We start from the raw sequence: 21786 nt of genomic DNA on the forward strand, positions 1-21786 counted from the left end.
CACACGCGGTCACACACTCGCTCTCCATCGCAGTATCTCATTCCTCTCATTTGATGTAGTTGTGCGGTTGTAGAAACATGGAACACTGGAGGCCTTCATACGTTTTCAGTGTATTCACTTGGTAATATCGATGATTTCCAGAGAACAATAGATGTAACGTGACCTCCCTGCATATCCCCGGGAACAATCATTGTTGGCGGTTGACTGCTGACGGACTCCTATGAGGGTTTTGAGCATTCGATATAAGACATTTTTTCCCATAAGGCACGACCGCATCGTGATCTACCGTGCTTTATACAACGGTGTTATGCGAGAAGGAAATGTCACGAGAGCAAGTTATTTTCTCTGGTTCCCCTGAGAAGAACAACTATTCACGTTATTTCACAATAGAGGCACTTGCTTTGAGCAGAGGAACTAGAGACCATTTCACGGTTTCTTTTTCTCCTGTTTTGTCCAATAATAAGTATTTTTGTTTTGCTAAATGTACTCTGCTATGCTGCTATTATCATTATAATCAAGGTAAGGACACCCGGGTGACAATCAAGAGCCCTTGTTTAAATGTCCTAATTTTCTAAATGAGTTTTTTTTTTGAGGAATATGTCTGTTATTTAATTCAAACAAACTGTTCCACCAGCTTTGATGATGGTCCATGACATCTTAGGAAAACTTTCACTTTCAGAAGTTTTAAAGCATCAGTAGCTTTTAGCACTAAGCCTAGCTTCACCCAATGTATTTTATGCCTATGTCACTGTCAAATCACATATAGGACACCCTCTGAGACCAAGGCATTAAAAATAAATATTGGAGCCCATCAGAGGATGATCTATAATACCTCTGGGCAGCTCTGAAGTGCCTTTATAGCAGATATCTTGGGAGAACACTTACCAGTCACAGAAGCCATCAACATAGATGAATGATTTAATAATGCAAAAATCAACTAGCTTCTCAGCACCTCAGTCACGGATGATTTTTGGAAATATCGGGTTTCCTGCTGAAAGCATCATTTTAAGCTTTAATTATCCATACATGTAGTTGACATTTCCAGCATCCTTCCAGCATCCTTCATGTGCCATGCCTGGCACCTATGGGTGTTCCCAGAGGCTGTGGGGATCCAGATGGGTGACCTTTTTAATCGCCAGCATGTTTCTCTGACCTCCCAGCTCCTCCTGTGAGAGATTTGTACCTTCATCCTGCAGCTTGGAGTTGTTTTAGTGCTTCCTAAGCATGCAGTTTAATAGTTTAGCGTCACACACTGTCTCTCCGTATAGATTTATGATTTAATTCCTGTTTTAATATTGGAACAGATTGAATAGCCACACACTCTGCCCTTAATGATGCACTCTGGGTAATGATGTCATAGCAGGAAGTGAATCGAAAGCTGTAAACATGACTAATGTGTGCGAGAGAGGGAGTGCACACATGAAGATACACAGCGACGAGAGCTGAGGAAGGGAGAGGGGAAAGAGGAAGGGTGGGAGAGCGGTGACGAGAGAGCGTGACAGAAAGGTTGACCCACAAACAACGTCAGCAAAATAATAGTATCGATTGATGAAAAAGATAAATAAAAAAAGAGAGACGAAAGGAGAGGTCTGGTACATTGTGCCCATTGTTATCCAAGTGTTTGACATAACCTGTCTCTCCAAAGTATTTGATCGAAGCCGAGGCTCGTGTTCAGAATTATTCCCGTGTTGTTAGTAAGCATCATAATCCTTTACAGTCTGTGCTCAAGCATTTCATGTTTCACCACGTCAACAAAACATCACTTGCAACATTTATAATCAATTCATATTAGATGTATTTCTTCTCATGTGCTACACGACATACTTTAAATGGGAATCTATACTTCACTTGTGGCAATACTAGTGTCGTTTTAGTCTTTTAATTCAGTATTAATAGAAATCTCTTGTAAAGTCTGCTCCATATATTTCCATCATGTTTTCATGCCAGCAGTTATACATACAAATGTTCTGGATACATTCATTTGTATCATGTTTTTCAGCCTTTATTTCTATTTTTTTTAAATTATGTAGATCACATGCATGTATAGACAGTTTAGATGTTTTTTTTATCAGTGATTGTATTCCATCAGCTTTATCATCTGAACATCGTCCATCTCATTTAGTCTCTCTTCCAGCTAATAGATTAGTTCAGCATTGATTTGCCGTAGTGTATTCAACTTGAATACAATTGCATTATTGTTTCTGAATGGGATCTACAAGGCAGTGACTGGTGTTTTAGTATGTATAAGGAATTATTTGTTTGTAGAATAAGTAAAATACAAGACACTCCTATTTTATAGCGGTTAAGACATCATCTATGAACCGCAACAATCCCGGTTTGAGTCTCACTAGGAGTCCTTCCCTTCCTCATTTCCAGTTAGTTCTCTCCTACGGTCTGTAATAAAAGCAGACAACTGCCCCAAAACTACAAAAAAAAGACCAATACAGACAAAATCAAACAATAGTAGAAACAGATGTGAAAAGATTTTCCCAGCATGCATCAACATCTCATAATATAGGTGTCTACCTTATTTATGTTGGTCACTTACATTCACAGTTGTGTTATTGTTTTGCTGTGTTGGCACTGTTTGTGTGTGAATTAACGTTTGTGTGTGAATTAATGTTTGTGTGTGAATTTATGTTTGTGTGTGAATTTATGTTTGTGTGTGTGACTAATGGCAGACATCAGAGAATCCTACTGATCTAGTGCACAAAGTGACCGTCCCTCTGTCTCTCACACATACGCACACACACACACACACACGCACACCAGCACAAACCAGCACACGCAAAGACATATTCTAAAACACCGGCTCAGCATTCTTGTGCTCCACTTCATACCGCTGTTATTGGAGGGTGCAGGTGGAAAGTACTGTATACACTAAACCAATCATGTGTGTGTGCGTGAGCATGCATTTCTGTGTGTGTGGCTATTAATGGACTGCGGAGGTTAACAGTAGGGGTTTATAGAAGGAGACAAGCGAACATGAGAGGGCAGTCCATTTCATACTCGTGTCTCAAATGTAACAGCCAAGGTGATATTGCTTTAAAAAAAAAAAGAAACTATGAAAATGTAATGGGAGTTGAAAACGCACCTGTGGCTGACACTACAAGATGAAAGCGCCATACATCAAAGGAGTGACGTATAGAAGACGATTATTGCCAGCAGACATTGTATTTCAGCTGCAGATATTTGAAGTTATACAAGACCAAGGCTGTTTTATTCTCTAAGTGTCTGCTGGAAAGCAGTCCCATCCTCTAAGGCTGCCAACAATGACCTGAAACTCTCACTTTGCCAACCACAAGAGCTTTGTTCATCTGCTCAGCCAATTAAGCGATCTCATCCTCCCTACTTGATGAAAGAATTGCAAATTGAGTCCTATCTACTAGTGCAGTGCACCATCAAAGCCCCAGCTTATAAGATTGCTTCATTGTGAAAAGGCTAATATTGTTGAGAGTATTATACTGCAGTGTGATAGTCCGGAAGTTGTTTGAAACCTTTGTGATTTGCATATAACAGCCTAAGAGGTACAATAGAGGTTAGTAGTAGCGGTCACAATATTTAGAAATAGTAATTATCCAATACAACACCAACTTCCTTCAAATTCTCAGAAACTATCATGATAATTGAGTTTGTGCTCAAAGTTACTGGGTCAAATCTCTAACCCTAAGCAGCTGGCAAGATCTCACGATGTTGGCAAGAAGAAAGAATAAGAAAAAAACAATCTCCTACATCATTAAGAGCGACTGAGGCGCCCTTTAGCATGCAGCAAAATCCCCAGTATTTTTCCGAGTGGAGCTGCAACAGCTGTGTTGGACAGTGAGGTCCTCACACTCTTTGTAAATCACTCAGTGTTATTACAGACACAGGCTTTGTTCTTACTTCATTCTAGACAGCAGCTACACACACAAAGACACGAGATACCCAGGCAAGACGGAGAAAGCGACAGAAATTTAAGTGAAGTAAACTAAACCTCAGGCTGATTTTTTTTTTTTTTAGTGTCTGTTGTTGCCGTGACATTTTCTTTACAGCTTCACTACCTTGTTTTACAGACTTCGGCTTTGTTCTTTTACAGAATGACTACAGAATTTGTTATGTTTTTTCCGCTCCCTCTAAGTATGTACTAAAAGACTAAAAGAGCCAGTCGAAGTTCAATGCCATAGAAATAGAAGGGGAGTTGAATGGACATTCCCATTTTAAATCAACTTAGCAGGATGGTCAGAGCAGCGGACATCTTTATGTGTACTGTTGCCATTGCAAACTGTGACCGCTGTAGCGGGCTAAGTTCCGTATAAACTTTCGGCAAGCCACGGAATAACTCATGCCGGCCTGACGTGTAACACAGGTCCTGCCATGGAGGCTGTCTCTTTTGCACCAAAGGTGAAACATAGATGTAAATGTCGGTCTGTCACTACCACGGCTTCCGGCTTTGCGGCGGAGCAACAAAGTGCGACACACTTTACAGCCTGACACTGACGTGTGTTTTCATCATGACAACCAATGGCGCGGTAATGCATGGGCTTACCGGGGGCCAAAATCCAGGGCCTCGAGTACCAGGGGCCTCACAAGTAGTCAGGATAGTCATTGCATTATGTTTTGAACACACCCGATGCAACTCAGCAGCCCTAACTGTTGGATCAGGGCCGACATCAGCTGGCTCAGGTGTGCTGAAGCAGAGAGAAATGGGAAGGTCTGGAGCCGGAACTCAGGCTCTACCTTCATTTGAAGGTTTTCTGAATCTGCTCAATTGAGTTATCCAACAGAATATAATCTTACAAGGCAAACATTGCCAGCAAAATTAAATGTTCAGACATGGCTGTTATATGCGTAAATAATAAAATTATTAATTATAGTACGTTTTGATGTTAAGCTTTTTTTGCATTATCTATAATAATGGTTAAAAATGATGAAATTGCAGTTTTCAGTTCAAATGTTGCCAAAATTTCCCTTTGACTGGGATTTTCTGCGGATTTTTAATTGAAAAGACTGATCTTTTGGAGCATATTGTCTTATAATGAGTTTCCTATTTTGTTTACTGATAAGGTGGACACTCCATTTAATATTTGACGCTGTCCATTGAATTAAGGTTACCAAGGCATATTGTGAAGGAAGGGAATGGTCACGAAAACGTCCTTAGCCCCAGGGCCTCAAGTGATATAAAAGTTCCTCGGATAACTAACAGCAATCATTATTTTCTTTTAAACTAGTCAAATGTCCACATGTCAAATGTCAAATGTTTGAGACCTGAACAGCAAGGCATGTTCGCCACACACTCATGTTTGGATTTGTTGGGAAAATGAGGGAAAGGTTTTCTTAGTGTGTGTTTGTTTCAATTTCTTACAACGTTCTTGCTGTCTTTCTTTCTCAGGCTGTCAGGCAGTAATGTCCCTTCTCCCATCGTCAGCAACAAGAACTGGCTCCGACTGCATTTTGTGACTGATGCCAACCACCGTTACCGTGGCTTCAGCGCACATTATCAAGGTAAGATGGGTAATGTGATTACATCAAGAGAGACGAGCATCTTAATGTACACATTTGCACACATACATATGCAGAGCGCTTTCATCTGTGATAAACACAAGTCTGTGTCTACAGTACCTCCAGATCTCTTTGGGTTTGTTAATTTAATGATGGTTCTTTTTTTAAGGTTCTGCTTTAGCTCCTTTGACATTTTCTTTTCTCTTTTGCCTTTTTTTGTTTTTTTTCTCTTTCTCTCTGCTGCCTTTTTCCCCCCTTTTCAACTGACAGTTAATTACGCTTGTTGACTTTCAGTCTTCCCGGCTCTTCTTGACTACACTTTATCTCACTGTCTCCATTTTTCTGCATCTCCCTTCAGTCCAGTTCTCTCTCTCGCACTCTTTTCTTTTTCTCTCGGGTAACTGCTCATAGGCGTACAGTTCGATTTCTTTGACACAAACCCTAACCGGTGGAAAACAGTAGGAAATTCGTTTGTCATCGTCCACGTCTCCCAACAGCGATAACGAGAACTGAATGTGCGGAGCAACTGCACATTCTGGAACAGATAGTGTTTAGATGTCATACTGTACTTGTTTTTCATACTCTCCCATGTTTTGTTTTAGTCTCAGGCTACATCCATACTTTCAAACAAAAACGATCTCCGTCCACACGCCGTTTCAGCATCGTTTTCGCCTGAACACGAATATCACGTGATTCTTCGCGTACACTCGGCATGCGCGTGGGTGTCGATGTAAACAGGAAGTAGATTGGTTGCTTAGTTAAAAAAAAAAAGACAGAGTAATAAAGTAGTCTTTAATAATGAAAGGTCGTGTTTGATACTTAAGATCTTCTCTAAAATCTTCCTCTATGAACTCAAACAGACACAGTTCGTAGAAAGTTTTATTTTTATTTTTCAGACTTGGTTACAACGCTGCAGGTCTTGCTCTATATCTCTCTCACACATATCAAATTTACTTCAAAATCAACACTTGCACGTAAAGGTTTACTAGATTATGGGTCCATAAAAGTGGTCAACACACGTCTCTCACTCGTTTCCTCTCGGTTTCGTTGTTGTCTGTTCTCACTCGTAGCTCTGCTGGCGGCTTAACTATCTGTCCTACTGAATAGCATTTACTGCTTTTGTTGCTTTACAAAAGCAGTAAATGCTTTACAAAAGCATACCGCCGCATCTACGGCGGTATCTGCGGACTTCACAATAGATGTGGAGAACAAAATAAGCATTAATACGAAAAGGAAAGTCCTCCGTTTTGTGTCCATCACCCTCCCTAAAGCCGTTATTCCGTGACTTCAGACGGCCGCTCCGTAGGTCTGATAACGCCGCTGGTCACGCTGATCGCTCCAATAACAGCTGCTTCCTCCATAATAATGCAGACTTTAACAGCACAACAGCTGCTAGTAAAGACAACAAGGTCAGCAACACCTGTAATCAGTTGTCCATGTTGAATTAACCTGGTAGTCGATCGGTAATCAATGTTGTTGTTTATGAGCTTCCGGGTAAGGGTTAGGTGATAGGCATGTGACGAATCAGGGAATGACACGTCATGACTGCTAAGAACCAATCAAGTAGCGAACGCGGGTGTGGGCGTCATCGTTTTCAAACTCCTCCGTTTTCGGTGCTCGAAAACGCCGGCGTAGTGTGGACGCTCAGTGTAAACGTAGCAAAACATATGCGTTTTCAAATGGAAACGGAGTAATGTGGACATGGCATCAGATCACAACTTGTTTAGTACTTTTAAACACTATTGACCCCCTTTTGTGAATCCCTTGTGTGGTGCATAAAGTCCATTCAACATCAGAATGTACACTGGGCATGGAGCTGTGTTTGATATTTGTTGCGCACCTGCAACACTGATGGAAATAGGCTGTGATTAAAATGATCAGCAGGTGTTTCATGGGCCTGCATCAATCATGGCCAACAAATCAGCTGCACAAATCCCCTTAAAATATCGGGAACATTTTATTATGTGTGTGTGCATTGTTTTAAAGTTAAACTAGTGTAAACTAAAGTCATGGAAACAGTACAGTGTGCCTTCATTGACCTGGTCTGTGTAGGCGTGCAGCACAAGCAAGTCAATCATGGCCATGCTTGACACCGAAATTGCACTGTGCCGCTCGATTATTACCGGCACACTCTCTACTGTGCCTCGCCTCTCACTTCACAGCACATTCAAGTTCACAGCAAGTCACCAAAATACCAAGCAGACTCAGGCAAGAAGACTAAGGTGTGCACCCATCCAAAATGTCACCTCTCGGGAGCACGTGTGCCATGTGCTGTCAGAGCTGGGCCCTGTTTCTGTATAACTTGGCAAAGAAAAACACTGAAGATAACGTGGACACGTCATGTTGGTGTTTACTTGTCATGTTTGACAGAACACGGATCGCTTTCAAAGATATTCATACACGACTACCCCCCCCCCCCCCCCCCTCTGCATCTTCTCTTCTTAAACACCTTTTTTTCATACACACCGTTTTCCACCATGGTCCTTTAAGACAGTAATTATGGCAATTTGCTGATTTTCATAGGGCTATTACCATCTGTCTTTGTCATCACTGAACAACCTTTCTGAGCCTCTTTAAATTAATATCATCTTTCTTCAGACTCGTCGTTTATCTACATGAAAATGTAGCACCTGCAAAGCTGGCTATAGAGGTAGAAAGTAGTGTCATTGCATTGAGCAAGAGATTGCTAAGTACCAAATATGTGTTGAAATATTGTTTTATAGCTGGTATTATATAAACATTCAATCCCTTGAACCAGCAAATTAAATCCAGCTGTTTTACTACTTACTCTTGAGATTACTGCCATTAAATGTTTAGATTTGAGAAAGAGGTTTCTTTATGACCCAGCATAAGTTTTTACTGTATTGGTCACATGTGCCACTTGCAGGACTGTGGACAATTGGGACAATTAAGAAATTGAAGCTGCAATTAATTCAGTTAATGATTTTATATTAACTCTGCATAATTTCCCAATCTGTGGGTATGATGAGTTTATTAGGTGGAATGTGACCCCAGAAGACACCTCAAGCCAAATGTTGCTCGTGTTTGATTTTTAAAGAACGACCACTATGGAATTGATGTCTGTGTGGTTCTCCTCTCAGAACTATCTCGTTCAATAATGGAAGTCAAACCAGTATTCTTAATGTACACATTCAGCATATTGTAGCTTGTAGAATGGACCTTTTAGAAAGTTCAAATCAGTATTAAACCGCATCCTTCTTTTCCCCTTCCTCTTTATTCAACACATCTTTCCACCCCACCCTCCCCCCACCCTTCTCCTTTATCCTCCCTTCATTTGTTCTCCCTCCTCCTCTCATCTAACTACTTCGCTCCTTCTGGCTCTCTGACGTTTCTCTTGATTGATTGATTGATTGATTGACAACCTGACCACTCCTCTTGAGATTTGCTTTTAACTGTTTTAATTGATCGTAATTAGTTTAAAGGTGAATCAACATGTTAATGAGTGGTGTCAGTGTGAGAGGTTAGTTGATTAATTACTGGAGTTCTTGTGATTGATTGGCTGCTTCCTGTCAGCTGTCAGCCATCTTCATTACCTTCACACATTAGCAACAGGGCGGGTTGAGTATAACGTTACTCATCTCTACTGAGAAACCTAGTTGTTGATGTGAAATCTTCACACATTGTTTGTAGGAATCTTGAGGATTAAAATCATAGGACATCTCTCATAAACTACATATAATTATTTTTTTCTTTGAAATACAGTATACAGAATACAGTGTGCTTTGGATTACAATAAAATAGCCAGTAAAAAAAAAATGAATGCATTACATATAAATAGTTTATTATCTAGTGTATTTGTTAACATTACTTCGCTCTGAGTCGGTAAATGTGTCAGCGGGTAGTGAGGATCGATCAGTATTCTGACTGCAACTTTGCTAATACTGACACTGCAAGCTGATTGGTGGATCTCCCTTTGATTTCATATATTGTAGAACCACTGGAAACGAAAGGGAACTTGCAAACATACACATTTACATTTGCAGTTTATTTCTGGACTCATTAACTATAAAATATTATATTATCTTTTTGTATTTCATTCTGTTTGTTTCCAGTATGCTTTTATTGTGCCATGTTCCACTGCATTTATGTGTGTAACCCCTTCAGATTTACTCTTTAATTAGAAGTCTAAGGATGTTCATCAACTCCACTTTATTATATACAGTTCCACTTCATGATAATCCACCTTTTTTATTGTTCTCTGACTGTAATTCCTCCCTGCAAGCCTTATGTGGTTCTGGTCTACTAAATTCTACTTGTCTCAGAGAGAATACATTATAATGGCAAAGCCCTTGGGCAGGGTTAGTGAAGTTTAGTGGCAAACATTGTATGAAAACAATTCCAAATTTGTCTCTCAGAGACTAAATGAACAAATCTGCTTTGGCAGACAGGTTAGTTGAGTTCACAAGCCACAGCTATGAGGCCTCAGAGGGAAAGTTTTGGCTCTAGGTGGTGCCAGCAAGCTGGACAGACTTTGTGTGTGTGTGTGTGTGTGTGTGTGTGTGTGTGTTTGTGAGTTACATGTCAGCCACTCTGCTCATAAAAACCTCCTTTGGCTGCTGCCCAAATGATGAAGTTTGGAATTGATAATAATCTAATGATTTCTGTCCATGTTTGAAGAGAAGCGGGGGCAAAAAGGCAAAAATGAGAAAAGAACATCACAAAGGGAGAGGGGAATTGGTAAAAACAGGGAGGCGATCCAGAAAAGAGAAAGGGAGACGGAAACCAACACAGCAGAATAAAGAAGAAAGCAACAAAAGACAGATAGCCAGAGAGTGGTGGGCAGGTAAGGGTTGAGTAGTTTGGCAGTGCGGTTTGGCAACATATTCAAAGTTACTGGAAGTTTTAACTGGTTATGAAGCATTCTCCATTTAATACTGATGCCCATATGACCTACATTAGTAAATGAGACCATCAGAGGGATGATTGGCTATTTCTATATAGTTAGTCTTCATGCTTTTCATCGGTGCCACCGAGTTGGAATCGACGCAAAAATCAGATGAAATCAGGCAGGTTCACCAGAAACTCCCATCAACTCAGACTCCAGCGGGGGGGCCTCCAACAGCGACCCGTTCACCGATCCAGTTCTGGCTTCGCTGTCACCTTTGACCCGGCAGGGGGAGGAGAGCCCCAAACCCAGTGGCAGCGGCTCCTCTTCCAGCCACGAGCAGAGCAGCTGGAGACCCAGGCCGTATTGCCAATCTAGCTGGAGAGAAGGGCGAGCACAAGAGAACCAGACAGACTGTCAGAACCCGCTGCAGTAAAATAAGAGCGTTCCTGAATGGATTGTGGTGCTCGGGAACAATACCACTTTCGTCCACAGGGGCCGCCAAAATATACACAAAATGAAAGTTCCTTGTAGTAGCTTTAACTATTGTAGCAGCTTTAACTATTGTGAGTGAATGTGTGTGGATGGACGTGTGTTCTTGGACATAGGAAAAGCCTGTTTGTGTATTTAGTAACGCAAAGCCTGCAGCTCCACTGCATGGCTACGCAAACATTACAGAGTTAATTGTCCATTTGAATTTAAATGATGCCTCGAAGTGATTCACAATGGCGAGGTCTTCAAACATGCCCAAAGCTAGATTAGGTCTCTCAATGGATCAACCATTTCAAATCAAATATATCTTCCTCGGACATTGTGTTCTTTTTAAAGGGCTAAAGCTGTTACATAATGTACAATTTGGTCACATGTTTTCAGGCAGCCCTGTTGATATTTAGAGAAATTATCAAATATTTATAAATGCTTAGCATTTTTTAATTGAGTATGTATAGGATATGTTAAATAGTATTAAAAGATAAATCGAGTAAATTAAAGTAAATCAGAGTATTTTTTTATTAGTGTGTTCATACATTTCTGTAATTTTGGATTGTTTTGTCAATATGTTGTACATTATCTCTTTGTTCTTTAATGTACTATTTGCAGCACAATACAAGCACAACCATTACACCATTAGCATTTTAAATTGAGGGCTCATTAATTATTCAGCCACATCTCTGGGCAATAGTAAAATGCTCTTCACTCCAGGACCAAAATGCATTGAAAGATGCAGTCCACTGTAATATAAAAAGTATATTTGTCATTGCTACTTTTGCAGGCCAAGATGAAATCAGAGTTGATGTAGCCTCTCACCCTGGTGAGTTCATTTAATCATCCTTGTACTCAACATGTCGTTTGGGGACTTTACCCAAGCTATGAATTTGTGGGGTCTCACCTTGGGAGGCTGGTTTGTTAAAACCCTGTCGGTCTCTGGACTGTAGCCTGAAATACCAGATGGGAGTTTCCAAGAAATCGGCCACATTTCGAGACTGAAAATGTCATTTCAAATCAAGATCATTATAATTGTGTAACCATCAGTGATAAGTACATGATAATGTGTAAATATTTGTCAAACTTTTGTTAATATTGCAGCTGTGTGTTGAATGTATGATATGACAAACATCATATACTGTCAGTTCTGGTGTCCTTGGCGGTCCTCAGACAATATAATTACCATAAAGTCATGGGTTGTGTTCCTCCACCTAAAGAAATGTAGATTTAATTATTCATCTGACTCCTGCGTTGACCTTGTCAATTAGACCAATTTAAAAGTACAAATACCAGCAATTCTGACATCCCCCTCGAAAGGCATAGAGGGGGCACTAGTGTTGGTTGAGTGATGAGGAGGCAAAGTGACAAAGACAGCGATGGCAGTCGAGAGACATAACAGGTAAGATAGTTTGAATATTATCCAGCCAGGATGATCATTTGTTGACAACAGTTCGCAGTAAAGTCATTGGATAATAACGGAGGTGGATCACTAATGTGATGATCAAATTAGACGGGTAATTGTCTTCCTTTGCTAAAAGCTTCATTACTGCAATTACCGTTGGAGACCTAAAGGCCTTTACACAGAAACAACAAATCCAATTGGATTTTTATGGCACAAGTTTGATCTTTTATATGCATGTCATTTCTATGGATCGAGTCTTTATAATAACCTCTCGGTAGGCTGAGTTACAGCCGCTTGTGTGCAAACTAAAGATTTCAGGTTTAAATCTGTCGACAAGTTGGGAAAACCGTACTCGGGTTAAAGACTGAATGATGCTCAAAGTTCCCGTCTGCAAAGCACTGAAACCCAGCTGTTGCATTGCCACGTGTCGGGACTGTGGTTGATCACGCCAGCTTCCAGATGTGACTGGGTGCGTTACAGTATGCTCTCAGCCCCCAGCAACTACACCCTAAGGCTGCAGCTGGAAATGGGAATGTTTTCTCACTCATCTTTCCTGTTAAATAAAAAGACAAAAAAACAACAACATGAACAGCTCTCCCCCGAAGCGAGAAACAAGTGATTCATGTTGCCAAATCAACTGTTGAGTTTGGCCGCAGCAATAATAAATGAGAATACAATTGTACTGTGAATTTTCAATTTAAATAGGACAACTTTAATCAGTTTCGGGGTCATCATATTTTCAAGAAAAAAAAAAATTCTCATTAGTTAATTATTTATATCAAGAACTGGGGGGGGGGGGGGAGCGGTGGACACTGAGCCAGTCAGTGAGTCACGTGCTTCCAGTCAGCCAGTGACGCAGTGAGCTACAGTTCATTCAGGTAACTGCATTAAGCACAAAAATACGACAGTTGCTAATGATAAAAATAGATTTGATGAAAATCCCCATGATATCGCGATACATTGACTAAAACATTTGCTAAACCCCGCCCCCTAAAAGTGATTGTCCAATCATAGCTTAGCAACCATAACTAAGTAAATTGTGATAAATGATGAGGTATAAGCAACTCCATTACATCATATTGTCTTTAATTTTGACTTGATCTTCATGACTCGTTCATGCAGCCATGCGGTTTGTCAGACAGCTAAGCAGTTTTTCAGCTTGAGTCTATTGAAACAAATTGCAGTGCACACCATTACACATTAGAAAGCAGCTACATTCCTACAGTGCGATTGTCATTCACAAAGTCGATCCACTGGTCAATCAGAATTTTCCTCCTGTTGCACTTACTGTAAGTAGCTTGGTTAACAGTGTGAGGTAAACGCCTGAAGTGTCTAGTCAGTCAGCCATTAGGTCTGGCAGTCAGCCAGTGAGCAGGCCAGTCAGCCAGCCATCTTGTCAATTGAACGGTTGCCAGTGTTTCCATTTACTGTACATATTTTAGTCTGAACACTGGGAAATAATGTCAGGCCCCTATCAATGAGCATTAACATTACAGAAAGTGGTGGTGGAGGGGGTAAGAATGGAGAGATCCTGGCAATGCGTCAGAGTCAGGGTGTCACAGTGTACCAGAAAACACGAAGTGATTAAAATCACAGAATGAACCTCACCAGAATCGTCTTAATCTGTTGATTACACTTTAAAAGAAAAAAGGTGTGACCAGTATGCAAAGCAAACAGGGAGGAGGGGGGGGGGGGAATGAAATATGACTGGAAGGATATGATTCAGAGAGAAATATGCAAGGTCATCTGAGGATCCTTATTACTGCATCAATGCTACAATATTCCCTCTCAAACATCAGAGGTTGCTTTTGTGATGCATTATTTTAATGATGTTGGAAAAAATGAACAACGGTGTTCCATGTGTAGTGCTGGTGTTCGATAAATAATTGAACGTTTCAAGGAACATTTGCTACCTAAATGCATTCAAGATGGATGTTTTCAGTTCAAACATCGCACCCTTGTAGTGTAGGTGAAGGATCTTTTTAATGTATTTACACACCCCTAATGCTGTGTCAATGTAGAGGACGTTCATCAAATGAACTATACGTGCAAAGCCGGAACAATTAATACAGGTGTAAGTAGACCTCTTAGATATGAACCATATGTTTAAGTTGACATCTGTAGGGTGGTAACAAAACCATTTGATACTTTTCAAATATTGATTGTTTCTCTCAGGATTCAGCACTTGCTGAAAGCAGAGCCAGGTGCACTTGGGATATCTTACAGCATTTTTAAAGCATATTTTTCACACATTAAAATCTAGAATAAATCCAGGAGGATCACACTCTGCTAGCAGGTGCATCTTCAAATGGCTGATTCCAATCTGCTAATTAAATTGCAGGCATCCACTCAACCTTTCATAACAATTTCACTACTTTTTTTGCTATACACACCTATCACCACTGAGAGTTTATATATTTCAGCTTTTAGGGATAATATTTTAGGCATCACATACTCACCTCCTGTTGGCTCAAAAAGTAGCGGTTGAAAGCCAGCGGTAGCATTCAGTTGTTATTAAAAGAGAACAGCAATCTATGTCCGTCATCATGTCAGCAAAAAAAGCTGAAAAGCATCCAGACATTTCTAGAGCCACACCTGAAGCACACTGCATGTGGATATGGCCACACGCAATCAGTGAGTTTGTGCTTCAATTCACCTTCTTTCTTTCCTTCTTTGCTCACACATTTGACTTTAGTTGCACATAACTGGTTGGTCATGTAAGCAGCTATCTGAGTAAGTCCAGAGCAACCATAAGCAACAAAAAGGTGTATTTCAATTCAATTTGTAAAGCCCAATATCACAAACGACACATTTTCCTCAGAGAATGGAGGGAGCCGTTGCACTGACAGCTCTCTCTGACCTTCAGTCGTCATCTCAAAATCAATAGGCTCTTTCAGCATTTAACACTTGAAATGTTAAGAAAGTCAATTTTCTCCAACATCAGCAGAATGAAAATGTTCTCTCATTCCCGTATTTCAGTGGGATCTTGACCCCTGACCCCGACCTGTGGCTGTTTTTGTACAAATACCCCAGCAGAGGAAATAGCAACAATGCAATACTCTTCAGCAGCCTTCCTCTTGAATGCAAATGTGAATTTACCTCGACATCAATTGTAATTAGATATAAGAAGATCTGCAAAGACTTCACCCACTGTATTCAGTCATGCAGTCATCTGTTGAACTGGTTCCTTTCTCAGACAATGTGCTGCATTAATTACTGTACACTGCAGGCAGACACATACTTGAAGGTTGTTTACATACCTGAAAACATTCATTTTATCATTGAAAGATAAAGACACAGTGCTTCTTCTAGATTGGTTGTGCACTAGCTTCCTTGTCTCTGTAATTTACAGTTGTTTACTCATTCTATGGGGCTCTGTTGTATGTTCTTTCTTTACTGATTCTGTGCCAATATACCAGAAAAATACAATCCTCATTGTGGGATGGGGTTTAGCAAATACTGATGTTACATTGATTAGATATTCTGTCCACACTCTCCCCTGCATGGCACTCTGCTCTAATGCCCAACCCCACGCCCTCAACACCTGGCTGTGAATGTGTGTTTTTGAAATGTGTCGCCTTATGTGCCTGTGTGTGTGTATGTGTCTGTCTGTGCTCCTGTGCACATACAGAATTACGTGCCCATGTATCTGTACTAGTGTCTGAAATCACGCTCATCCCCGCAGGCGCGTCTCCTGCTATGTTTCTGCATGTGTGTCTACTTTAAGTTGATGAACCTGTCGATGCTTCTTTGGATATATTATGGGTGTGTGCAGCTGTGTGTGTCTTTTGTTTGTGTCCAAGTGTGTGCGTGTGTGTGTGCCAGTTTGTCTTGTGTCTACACGTGTGTCAGGCATGAACAATCTATTTCCTTCCCTGCGGCAGAACCTTCCAATCACATCCCTCCATCATCTCTCTTCATTACGTATTCATTAGTTTCTGTGTCTGCAGGGCGGTGATTGGCTCTTAATGAACAACTGACGGCATTATCAGTCAGCCAATGCTGTGGCAACAAAATAAGTCAGCCAGTACAAAAGAAACACCAGTCAACCACTGGTACGGAACCATTATTCAACTCCAGCAGTGCGACAGTTTACCCCTCAGGGAGGCTGACATATTGGATATTCTCGACTGCATGGTACCTTTGATACGACTCTCACAACGCCTCAAACCTGCAGGTGATCAAGTGCATACATCTTGAAATGCTCTGAATATTTACAGCCACTAAAAAACATTTAGCACATGTGGCATATACCATTTAGTTTCTGTGTAAATAAATCCCCGAGTCCTTTTCCTTGTCAGCTTTAGCTTAAGAACCATGACTCAAACTAAGTACAGAGACACTGTAGGCCTCGGAGGGTTCACATGAGCTCATATATCTATGGACTACCCCTATATATCATCTTTTATGTTATTTTGGAGCTTGCATTTCAACAGCACTGGCTTTCATCGTTGAATCCCTTTTGTAACGTCGCTATGTCAAAATGGCAGGGAACCATACTTGTTTTAATTAATGCAGCCAGTTTGCACAGACACAATCTGATGATGTTGTGTGACTACTGGTCTGTACTTACAAAATAGCTCATCAGATGTCTACAGCACTGACAACTGCTCCCACCCCACTGATTGCACTCACTAATTGCACGTATTAGAGCCATGATGAACTCAATGTAGGCAGAGGTGTATATTGATCATTGCAACCAACACATTCATATTTCTATCACCACCTTCTGTCTCGTCCACGTAACATTTGAGCCAGATAAATACTTGCATATTAAACACATGCAGTGAGAGTTAAGTAATTTATACATCTAAGTATAAAGCAAGGCATCGCTGTCTGTCTTCGCATATCTCGAGAACCGCTCACCCGATCTACTTCACACTTGTTCGGTGTGTTTCCGGTCACCCCATTGAGCCCTTTTTGTCAAATTAGATGCTATTTGGACACGCAACACGTTCAATATTAACAAAGTTTGAATGAACAAGCCAACAGCGCTCTGTTCAGCAGTATTCAGTGTAACTCACCGGCGTGAACGGAAGTAAACTGTGACTTGAGTGTGTTTTTTCCCTTATAAGTTCGACTGTGTTTCCCTGGTGTAGGACTTGATACTAACTTAAAATACAAATAATGTTACCACCAGCAAAATGCCCCCCCGCTAATTCAATCCATGCTCTATGACTATTGCATTAACAATCTTTACTTCTAATTGCATTAGCTGGTAATTTAACTCATCTCTCAGCATGAACTGTTTAATTCGTGTAGGGCAATTTTGAAAAAGTATCTGATTACGATTATTTTTGACAAATTGCGATGTTAGAGGTAATGATAATTCATGTCATTATTATGGCGTGATTTCTGTGAGGATCTGTAGCAAACAAAGATGTTTTCATACGTCTGTAGAATATGATGTGTAGGCCAGGACATCTCTGCAGCATGACAATATTTAATTTAAGTTACAGTATAGGCAGTATATGAACATGCTGCTTGGGTGCTAAATAGGGAGAGTTGCTCATATCTGCCTGTCAACCATGTGGATTTGATTGTTCAGTTTTGGAAATAAGACGAATAAATCTATGGTTTTACAATAGATGGCAGGAAATATTTGCCTTCCCATGGGGGGCGACCACTGAAGGGCATTTAGCTGAAAAGCTGGTGAGTTCAATCAAAGTGTGTGATGCCTGTCTGCTCAAATCGCCTCCTTAGAGAGAACGCCTCACTGCTCCACATTGCCAATCTTAAAAACAAATGTGAAATCCAGATGGTATTGTGGTTAACCGGCAAATATGACGAAAAAATTTGAGTCATTGAGCTGGATCCTGCCTGTGGGTTACAGAGTAGGTGTAGCTTTTGGGAATACATTCTGAAAGAGAATATATGATATGTTATATGATGGGATGTTGGTTTGAAAGTACAGTAGCAGGACTACATCAGACTCAAGGACATGCTTTTTTTTTAAGTGTGTATTTTGGTGAACTAGGTTGTGTGTTTGCTGTCTTACTGTTAACATTTAGTTCAGTTCTTATTTATTTTGTTGCTATTTAAATATAGTTTTGTTAAATATGCAATATTTTACTTCATGCATATGGTTTACTTAAATGCATCTGCCCTTCCATCTGTTGTTTGCAGTAGAGCTGCTGCTTGTAGGCTAGAATATCAACACGTGCATATTTAACTTTGACGCACATTCACGCAGGACAGGTTTTATGATGCATATTAATGGGGGCTTGATACTGTGAATGAATTTGCATAGGCAAAAACAAATTTGACTTTTAACAATTTTTGGCCCAGATTTCCCAATGTGGCTGCCTAAGAGGGGGGGGGGGGCAACATCTCAAAGATGATTATAAGGCTTTGATCTAGATCACAGCTTCCCCTTGTTGTCATAAATAACAAGTCTGTTGATGAATGTTCTTGATTTCTCACACTCGGGACATTCTCAAATACAAGTTCAATCTGAAGGCATTCCTACAACTATGTACTGTATTGTCCGCCCCCCCCCCCTATACCACCCAGTGTCCGAAGGACTAAAGGCTTTATGCATCCGAAGTGGTTGTTATGTCTGCAATGCATTTAAACAGAAAATGTATTCACTCCACTTTTATCATAGTTTCATGTGAACTATATATAGTTTTCAAATACAGCTGTCTGTAGTTGTTCCAAATTTTTTGTGCAATTTTCTAAAAACACGAGAATAACCCGGGGACGTATGAATCTTAAATATTGAAGAACAAATTCAGTGGAAGCCTTTTTTATGTCGGATATACTGACAGATATGTAATAGTATTCTCATTTTGAATATCTATGACACCAGTGTTGGGGATGACAAATTGTATTCTTTGTGTACGGGTTACTGTGAAGTTAGTTAAAGTGTTTGGCATTAGGTTTATGAGTACATGAGTTGCTTGGAGCAAACTCATTAATGGAGAATTTCTGACTAATTATTTGAAGGTGTGAGGGACATGTGTATGTGTTCATGATATGTGTAAATTATTGATTAAGAATTGCATTGATTTCTCTTTTCCAATTTAAAAAAAATACGTCAGGTGGTGACGTCATTACAAATGTGAACATTAGCGTTAAAAATACATCAAGGCCTAAAGCGTCTGTGCTTTGAAACCAAAGTCTATTCCGATTTGAAATACATCACCATGTTCTTGTTATCTGGAGGTATCACAGTGGACCTTTTAAAGCACAGCATATTGTGAGTTTTTATTTACAGCAATAAAAAGACATGATTTCCCATCCGCTCAGCTCACACAGAGGGACATTCTCACGTCTCACCTCTATGAAAAGCGAGATAAATAGAACCACAGAGTTTAGCTGTTTTTTTTCCCGTTACACTGCCTGTGGTTAGATGAAAACCTTGTGTTTTACGAGATGTCGTTTGCTTACAAATAACTTAAATGAGGTATTTCTGTCACATGAGGAAAAGTGATAATGTCTAGGTGTGGTTGAATTAAGGAGGGATCACTTGCAGGTCATTTATGAAGGCATGATGTGTGAGCACTTCTAAAAGACTGTCTAATGTAAGCAAGTGTAACTTTATTGACTGTCATATTTAGTACACTATGATGTACACTATTATTCTTCGTTCCCTGTGGAGACATGCGAGAAAAACAAAGTTGTCTTCACAAATTCAAGGTAACACAGTGAGAATAATTGATGTATATACAGTATAATTATTCCTTTAAAATATCAGCTATACAACGGCATATGGCAAACATGCAGTGATAATGTGTCAATGTGTTATTAATTAGTTTCACAGCGTGATGCACAGTACTGTACGTCACTACTGCCATAGCTACTGAGTATATTTGAAAAAAAAGAAATTGGCCTGCTCAGCACATGTGTCCATAGTCTAGTTCTTAGGCTTTGTGTTTCCATCTATTTTTACAAGATTGATTATGTACCTCACATATTTGTCTTTCAAACGAGTATAATAGAATGGGGGGGGGGGGGTATCTCGCGCGACTTGTCGCACATGCGCACACCACACTCACACACATGCAGTTGGAACCACTTGTCATGCTGGTAAGTTAACACAATAACACACAAATGGAGCTCATGTTCAGCCACTTTACAACACATTAATCGTTAGCACATTAATATAGTTTGTATAATATCGTCACGGTAAGTAGAGTACCGCTAACATATGTGCATGTACACCGCAACATTAGGATAATTGTTGGCATAAAATGCGCACGATGTAATTTCACCATGCCAAGTATAATTTATTTGACAATATAACAGTTTTATGTGCATATATGTAGCCTCTGTAAAACATTAGGATAATCGTAATACATTAACTCATCTGCCATTTGTCACCATTCACTGGATTAGTAAGGTCATTACGAAAACAGCGACTGTCAGCCACGCTATCAGACATCCATTAAACTGATTTGTCACTGTACTTTGTCATTGAAGACAAGACATATTTGTGTTCATGTTTTCATTATTTATGTTGGTAATGTATTCATTTCTTTTGGACAGGAGAGAGCAGAAAAAAAAATCAAATCTGGAGAGAGTCAAATTCAAATGACCGCAGGGTGTTTTTGATGTCGTTATTATTGCATGGGCTCTAATACAGCTCTTGCCCACTCACTTTGTCTTTCCAACCGTACGTGCTGAGCTGTAGTAACATACAGGGGAAGCACTGCTAACTGTATGACACCATGTATGTAAGAACACAGTGCTCGAGAATCCCTCTGTCAGTTTGTCTCGTTTTGTCTTTGATTTGCGCAGAATAAAAGAACTATTCACTTTCTAACGTACCATTACTTGACTGCTTTGATTACAGAGCTGCAACATTTTCATTTTGATTAAAGCTGTCATTTTCCTTTACCAGCTTTTGTTCAGAATATGATGGGGCTTCCAGCAAAACACCTCGACATCTAATGTATGTTTCTGAGTGGCAGAGAGAGAGAGAGAGAGAGAGAGAGAGAGAGAGATTAAGCTTCTTATGAACAAAAACTCTGAATGATGCTATTGTTGAAATCATTTTTCTTACTTTCTTTTCTCCGTCTTGCTTCTGTCTTTAACTTTTTGTTGTCTCTCTTTGTCCCTCCCGCTATCTGTTTCCACCATTTTAAGATTTACTTTGCCTTTGTAACTTTCTTTTCCACTCTTCTCTCTCTCTCTCTCTCTCTCTCTCTCTCTCTCTCTCTCTCTCTCTCTCTCTCTCTCTCTCTCTCTCTCTCTCTCTCTCTCTCAGCATTGCGAGGGAGAAGAATCTGCCTTTTTTAAATTCCTTTGCTTGCTCTCATTTTTATTTTCCTCACTTTATCCAATCTGCTGTCTGATATTCTTCTGTATTCTGTTCTTCTCCGCAGTGAAGCGATCAGTAGATTTTAAATCGCGGGGAGTTAAATTATTCCCTGGCAAAGACTCCAGCAACAAGTTTTCAATATGTGAGTTCACAACTTAATGTCACTGTGGCTAATGAGCTAATGTGTGATGGCTTGGTGTGGCCTGGACTGGTTTCGTGTTTAGGTTTGGGTTTTGCTTTGCTTTTGTATTATTATATTTTTTACTTTGTCTCATATAAGGGCTGTTAGTTCCAACACCTTTTGCCTGTATT

General features: G+C 40.1%; 1 protein-coding gene across 1 annotated transcript in view; it reads left to right on the top strand.

The window, feature by feature from the left end:
* The window catches only part of csmd3b (CUB and Sushi multiple domains 3b), a 241463-nt gene that overhangs the window by 103637 nt on the left and 116040 nt on the right, over positions 1 to 21786 (top strand). The window contains exons 5-6 of the mRNA XM_076106168.1: positions 5369 to 5481; positions 21539 to 21616. Coding sequence (XP_075962283.1) covers positions 5369 to 5481; positions 21539 to 21616 — 191 coding nt within the window. The remainder of the gene's footprint in view (positions 1 to 5368; positions 5482 to 21538; positions 21617 to 21786) is intronic.

The sequence above is a fragment of the Anarhichas minor genome, unplaced genomic scaffold (genome assembly GCF_050575085.1).
Source record: "Anarhichas minor isolate MPS153535 unplaced genomic scaffold, ASM5057508v1 ptg000033l, whole genome shotgun sequence".
In the NCBI taxonomy this organism is placed as follows: Eukaryota; Metazoa; Chordata; class Actinopteri; order Perciformes; family Anarhichadidae; genus Anarhichas; species Anarhichas minor.